General features: G+C 44.1%; 1 protein-coding gene across 1 annotated transcript; it reads left to right on the top strand.

Annotated features, from left to right (window-relative positions):
- The first annotated feature begins 272 nt into the window (after nt 1-272).
- Nucleotides 273-6,544, top strand: LOC135558133 (rhodopsin kinase grk7a-like). Its single transcript, XM_064991871.1, has 4 exons — nt 273-869; nt 1,405-1,848; nt 5,537-5,817; nt 6,205-6,544. Exons 1-4 carry the CDS (start codon nt 273-275, stop codon nt 6,542-6,544), a joined length of 1,662 nt encoding a protein of 553 aa, XP_064847943.1.
- Nucleotides 6,545-7,755: the final 1,211 nt, after the last annotated feature.

Genomic DNA, 7,755 nt, shown 5'->3' with positions numbered 1-7,755 from the left:
TTCCGTGAACAGCATCTGCGAATAGACAACACAAAGATCCTTAAGCCAAAATCCCTCCCAGGTATTTAATTCTAAAGGAGTAATTACTGGGTGTGTCTTAGGTCTGCAGGTACGTGTGTTGTTGCCGTTCATTCGCGTCCAGTCTTTGGAGCGAGTTGCACACTCACACAGACACGCATACTCAGAAAACACACTGCACAGAGCAAGGGATCCTAAGGAACTGCTGAAGAACCCAGTCACATAGGGGGGATAGACCAGACAAAGCCACCAAGATGTGTGACATGGGGGGATTGGATAACCTGGTGGCCAACACGGCCTACCTGAAAGCCCAGGGTGGCGACGACAAGGAGATGAAGAAGCGTCGTCGGAGTTTGTCACTGCCCCTGGCCGAGCAGTGTGCCACCATCCGGACTACCATTGATAAGAACTTTGAGTCGCTCTGTGAGAGGCAGCCAATCGGCAAGAAGTTCTTCCGGCAGTTCCTGACTGCTACCCCAGAGTACATCAATGCCGCTGAGTACCTGGACGAGCTGAATGACTGGGATCTGGCGGAAGGTGCTGACAAGGATAAGCAGAGGGCGAACATGATGAAAAAGTTTTGCAAGGCCGACTCCAATAACTTTCTGACCTACCTCACTGGGGAGGTGGCCGACAAGTGTAAGGCAGTGACGGACAATGACTTTGACGAAGTGATGAATGTCAAGGTGAAGGAAGCCACACGGGAGTTTCTGAAAGACAAGCCCTTCACAGACTACCAAACTAGCCCCTTCTTTGACAAATTCCTGCAGTGGAAGGAGTACGAGAAGCAGCCCATCAGTGATAAAACATTTTATGAGTTCAGGACTCTGGGTAAGGGAGGTTTCGGAGAGGTAAGCATGCAGAAACCAATACAGCAGCATCATGTCTTTGCAACACTGCCAAAATGACTACGTGTCAGTAATATGTATCTGCAATTTTATCTCTTTAATGAATGTAAAACACATGTGGCAACAGGACAATTCACAAAATAAAGAATTATGTACAGAATCAATTACTAATCCCATATAGTCGTTCCCATAGTTTCACTGATGCAGCGTCTATCAGTACAAAGTACACCTCAGTTAACTTGCAAAGAGCTAATCTCTCGTTAATCCTCCACAAGAGATGACCCACGGTTCTTAATTCCTAAAGTACAGAATCAGTTTCATCACTCGCTACTACTAGTATGCATACTTTCAAGCTTGTATCATTATCAAGTTGTTCTACAAGATGAGAGAATTCTCAATGGAAACTCCAAATGTCTCCCTGTTCAAGCGTCATGTGTCAGTATCAAATCTGAGTGTCACAAGGTGCCATTTATCCAGCCCTTAGGGTACTGCTGAGGTATTCAAGAGTCCTTCTAACCCACGGTCTCCCTCTGTCCAGGTATGTGCCGTACAGGTGAAGAACACAGGCCAGATGTACGCCTGCAAGAAGCTGTGCAAGAAGCGCCTGAAGAAGAAACATGGTGAGAAGATGGCCCTGCTGGAGAAGCAGATCCTGGAAAAGGTCAACAGCCTGTTTCTTGTCAACCTGGCCTACGCCTATGACACCAAGACCCACCTGTGCCTTGTCATGACCCTGATGAACGGCGGTGACCTCAGGTACCACATCTATTACGTCAGTGAGAAGACCAAGGGTATCGAGATGCCACGCATCATCTACTACACAGCGCAGATCTGCACAGGCATTCTTCATCTGCATGAAATGGATATCATATATCGTGACATGAAGCCCGAGAACGTGCTGCTGGACAGCTTTGGCCAGTGCCGACTCTCTGATCTGGGTCTGGCCGTGGAGCTACCTGCTGGAAAGACCATCTCCCAGAAGGTAAGCCTGTTGAAGTTGGATTTTCAAAAACTTGTAGCTATGGGAAATTATCAAAAGTCGATGTGGTGGAGAATGAGTATGAAGAAATGATGATGATGTCATGACAATGAAGGCAATAAGGTTCCGTTATGGTTGCGATCTGATAGCAAGCTTCCAGAATTTACCTTTTCATCATAGTGTGACAATTTGGATGATTAAAAGTGCCTGTGGCTTCTAATGCATTTTCTGGTGAATTGACAATGATGTGTCAGCAACAGCTTTAGGTCAAAAGCCAGGCTGAAGGGTTTTATATGAGATCAGAAGCGACGTGCTATGTCTCACTAAAAAAATGAGGAGTAACTTAACATGGGAGGGAGTGGATGAGTTTATGACATGGTATTGTCCTATCCCTGCCTATTAGATGATGGGGCTAGGGTTAGGGTTGATGACGTTTGACCTCAGAGTCTCATATATATATATATATATATATATATATATATATATATATATATATATATATATATATATATATATATATATATATATATATATATTCTCTGGACCCTCTCTCTGTCACTGAAGCTTTTGCTGTAAATCTGGAGGATCGTGGATCGTTCAGTATCTGTCCAAGAGGAGTCTCTGCCTCCATTATATAACCCGGGGCTGCGCAAGATGGAGACACAGTGTCTTCAAAACAGTGCCCCTCTAAGTCATCTAGTGTATATATAAATCATTGATCTACACCAGAGATGGGCAACTTTGATTGGTGTGGGGACCACGAAAAATCTGAACTCATCATGAGGGGCTTGTAGGTCTGTGTACCCACATCAGCACCTACACATGCAGTCAGAGCCGGCCCTAGCCTTTTGGGTGCCCTAAGTTACATTTTTTGGGGGGGCCCTCCTCACCTTGCGAGCAAAACATTTTAGCCCCCCCCCCTCTTGACAGAGGAGAGAATAAAACAAATCATGTAATTCTACACATTTTGCCATGAGGCATAGGGAAGTTTTACCAATTTTATAACACATTTCATGCATTTCTACTCATTTTGCCATGGGGCATAGAGAAGTTTAACCAATTTTATAACACATTTCATGCATTTCTACTCATTTTGCCATGTCCCAGAGAGAAACATTTGCAGTTTTACAGCTAATTTCCTGCAATTCTACTAATAACTCTGAGAGTGACAAACAAAATCAATGGGTGCCCCTCCCCCAGATGGTAATTTGACCATGATTACTACAAGATAGCTGTCTAGACTAATTCACCAATCTAAAAATGTTTTGCTGACATATGCTAATTGAGAGACTATCAGTGACTGGCATAACAATAGACAAGACAACTAAATCCCAGACAACTATAGGACAGACCATTTTGGGGGCATTGTAGGTAGAATTGGGGGTTGGATTTGGTGTGTCAGGGGTGTCCTCCTGATCTCTTCAGTGAAAAAGGGATTATTATGTCCAGCCCCTAAACTCCTTGGATACTGAGTAAACTCAAGGGTACAGCACCTTTGTGCAATATAAAGATAGGCAAGATTTATGTAGCCTCTTGAGACTATAGAATGGTATATTACAAGGTCTCTACGTGGGGTGTCTGTTTGCACAACCAGGATACCAAAACAATGAGGTCATCAAAACCAATCTGACCAATCAAAGACACAGGACAGGAGTTTGCAAGTCAACAAACCAGAGAAATTGATAGTTTAGAAGCATCTCCCTTGGTTAAGCCAACCATTTCATTCAGGGAGGACAAGGCTAATTGTGTTAATTGTGCAAATTGTGTTGTTACCTGGGTGACTGATACTTGATGAAAAATGCACCTTAGGAAGACTTCTGCTGTGTGTAGATGCTGTGTGTATGTTTATCAATCCTGTGAACCAGTAAACCATTAGCTTTTCAGTCAAATGATTTGTCACAGAGTTTTACAGATTGGGGCATCTCTACGAGTCAATGAAGACTAAGATGCAGGCTCTGTAGAAGCCCAGTAAGCTCATTATCCAGAGCTCTTCTCTGGTCCTCCTCGGCAGACCGGGGAGCCTTGACTAACCCCCCATAGGCTTGGCTGGCTTTGCCCTTTTAAGCCTCTTACTTAGCAGGCATTACACAAATCAGTCCCCTGATCAGACTAGCAAAACCAGGTTAACCTTAGGCACAGTTTCTGTGTATTAATGAACTAGATCATTTTGATGGTCTACTTACAATTTCTTGACTATGCAGTGTATTTAGTGAGGCCTTAGATCTACAAAAAAGGTTGAGGAATTAGAGGCCAAAGTTTGCCCCAGCTGTTTGGCCAATGGCTGGACCAATCATGTGTTTGGAGAGCTTTGATTTGACCAGTCACAGGGAGTAAGTAGTCCATCGCTGTCCTCTTTTGGAAAGGTGTTTTCAATGTGGTTAGCAATTAAGCGCGGGTCAAAAGTTAACTGAAAGATGGGAGTGGTATGTCCATTTTTGTGTACAAGGAGAAACCTGGCAAGCAGTCCTGCTTTAGCTCATGCAGGATAAAAGCTAATAGACACCTGGTACCAGGGACTCCGTTTTGAGTCGTGCATAAGAACAACAGCCCTTAGCCGTGGTATATTGGCCATATACCACACCCCCTCGGGCCTTATTGCTTAAATAGAAGCTTGATGCTCTTGCATTCATGCTATAGGTCCGATGTGCAGTGCTGTGGTAGTGTCCTCTAGAATACACGACCACAGGGCTCTCCAGGACGTATTGCTAAGCACATTTGTAATGCTATACTTGTGCATGATTATACATATAGATGTGTGTGTTTGTGTGTGTGTGTGTTCCAGTGTGTGTGTTCCAGTGTGTGTGTGTGTGTGTGTGTGTTCCAGTGTGTGTGTGTGTTCCAGTGTGTGTGCGTGTGTGTGTTCCAGTGTGTGTGTGTGTGTGTCTTACAGTATATGGTGCATGTGGTCGCTCACTAGAGTCCATGGATGGACATCCTTTATGTAAGCAGAAGGAGAGGTACGTCACTCTGGATGTGCACATGACTCTTGACAGGAGAGAGAGAGAGAGATTAGCATTAGCATTAAGCTACTTGTCCCACGCTATGGCTGAAGTCAGGAAGGAGCACAGGAAGGACTAGAGAGGGACAGAGAGAGAGGGACAGGAAATAGAGGGCTTATATAAAACAGCACATGGCTGTGTTCATAGCCATGTCCGGTTTTAATGTAAACCATCTTCTCCCTTTCCCTCTCTCTCTGTCCCTTTCTAGTCATTCCTAAGACCTTACCTTACCTCATTCCCATAAACCTATGTTCCTGGTCTCATCCTCACTAGGTCTCACCTTATCTCATCTTCGCTAGCCCGAGGCTAGTACGTCTTAGACCAGGCTAGTAGAAAATGTACCAAACTAACACTAAACCAGTATTTTTTTGTCTAATCGTATCTCATGGTACAGACCCTTGGCAAGTAGAATATCACTCAGGCTGTTCCATCCTCAGCTTTCTGATAACCCATTATAACTGGCATCAGCATGCTTGATTATCGGTCAAGAGAAATGTTGACTTTTGAGAAACAGGAAACTGATACAGTAGAGAAGGAACTGTAAGGATGGTTAAAATCACTTCTAAAACCATGTTACTCAAATGAGCTGATGTTTGAAACATACCGCATGATGATGAGTTGTCCTCTAATTGTCTCCATCTTGCTTCAATTCTTCCTGAATCTCTCCTCCTGCCTCCCCTACACCGTCCCAGGCTGGAACCGGAGCATACATGGCCCCTGAGATCCTGAACGAAGTTCCCTACAGGACATCGGTGGACTGGTGGGCGCTGGGCTGCAGCATCTACGAGATGGTGGCTGCCTACACCCCGTTCAAGGGTCCCGAATCCGGGAAGCAGAAGGTGGAGAAGGAGGAGGTACAACGTCGCATCTGCAAAGAGGAACCCCCATGGGAGCACAAGAACTTTGACGCGCCCACCAAAACCATCATCCAGGAGTTCCTCAAGAAGAATATTGATGAACGCCTGGGCTGCAAGTAAGAGAATCAGTCTGTCCAGGCTACCATTAATATACGCAAAAGAGCAATGATCTATTCCCTACTGATGTTGTCATTTATAGGGAAACAGCCCTATCAAGTCAGGTAGCTTACCATAGCATAGCATAGCATAATAGCATTCATTTTCAATTACACTACCTCCACTACCTACATTACAATTGATCAAGGCAGTATCAAAAGTATCCGATGTACTCTGCAAACAACTGGTTGAATTAATCTTTCAGTAGACAGTATTTAAGTTTGTTTGTTCAACTGTATTTCTTGCTGAGTTATCTGTGACGTTAGCCTAGTTAGCTAGTTAGCTAGTTAGCCTTCACCTGTCAGTATGATGCTCACACGGATGTGTCAACAAACTTTCCTCCACAGGGGAGGAGGTGAGGACCCCCGTAAGCACGAGTGGTTCAAGTCCATCAACTTTCCTCGTCTTGAGGCTGGTTTGATCGACCCCCCTTGGGTACCCAAGCCCAACGTGGTCTATGCCAAGGACACTGGCGACATCGCTGAGTTCTCCGAGATTAAGGGCATTGTGTTCGACGCCAACGATGAAAAGTTCTTCAAGGAGATTGGCACGGGAGCCGTGGCCATTCCGTGGCAACAGGAGATGATCGATACGAAGCTGTTTGACGAGCTGAACGACCCCAACAGGAAAGAGTGTGCTGGGGGTGATGATGGGGAGGGGAAGTCTGGCACGTGCACATTGCTGTGAACAGTCAAACCTGACACATATATACACCGAAACATGGCACCAATACATCAACTGATTCGCTCATGTTCTGTAAAAGTCTTGTAAAACATTACACACAGAAATAATTGAACAAAATGCATCGGAGAACCACAGGAGAGAGATGAGGTATCCTTCACTGGACCTGGCCGATTACCATTGATTTTAGTAATATGGGTTGAAAGTTCCCTGAGCTTCCAAACACATAGGAGAGTAAAGGTGGCTTTACCAAGATTGGTATTGGTAGTCTCTTCAGATTGCAGCTACTCCCAGATGTTTCTCATGATGTATTAGTGCCCTCCTGGCCAACAGGGGTCGTAAGATTAAAATATAACAAATTCATATTGTGGATAAAACATTTTTTTTAAACGATTAATGGATAAACACAGGCCTCTGTTTACATACAGCCTGCATCAGAAAGATGTGTGTATGTAGACTACAGTGCTAGCCCTAGGCCTGAAACCTAGGCATTGGCCACAATGGAGCACGGTATGCTGAATTTACTAGTTTGGGAATATGGTTGGGATCTCATTCTTGATTGTGTTCCATTAATTTTTGATAGAGGCCACATTTTATTTAACCGTCCCCCCTGTCCCGTCCCTGTCCCGTCCCCCCGTCCCCCACACCAAGATTAATTTTGTCTCTCTAAAGGCAGAGGTGTTGTTTTTTTTGTCAAATATTTCAAGAGATCAATGTCTGTTTGGACACATTTCACCTTTTTAGAAATTCCACCTGGAAGCGAACAGAAGCGAATAAATAATATTTCTACATCAGAAGTTATTTCAAAACGAAATGTGGCAGAGATTTTACTTACCTATAATGACTAACCTTTAGTCGATCACTAAATTTCCAAGCTAGCATCTAGTTTTATTTCAAAACAATGTTGTATATGAATATAAATATGTATATCTATGCATTGACATGGGGAGAAATCCACAGATTAGGTGCTAGTCAGGACTTGATGAATGCTCAACTCTCATTGGGCTGTGAAGGTTTTATGCCCTGGTTTCTCAGGAGAGAGGAATGGAATGTAGAGAAAATCCAGTGGGATTCTATATTCGAAGATTGAACATTGAGAGGAGTTGGGCTTGGCCAACAATGTGTTCCTGTACCAGGAATATCTATTTGTCCCTCCCCCAATGCTTTCATTCATGTGATTTGTCTGAAGTTCGAGATACATGTACAAATCTAAAGTT

This window comes from Oncorhynchus masou, chromosome 17, assembly GCF_036934945.1.
Source record: "Oncorhynchus masou masou isolate Uvic2021 chromosome 17, UVic_Omas_1.1, whole genome shotgun sequence".
In the NCBI taxonomy this organism is placed as follows: Eukaryota; Metazoa; Chordata; class Actinopteri; order Salmoniformes; family Salmonidae; genus Oncorhynchus; species Oncorhynchus masou.
Note: the sequence above shows the minus strand (reverse complement) of the source record. Positions and strands in the feature narration are given on the sequence as shown.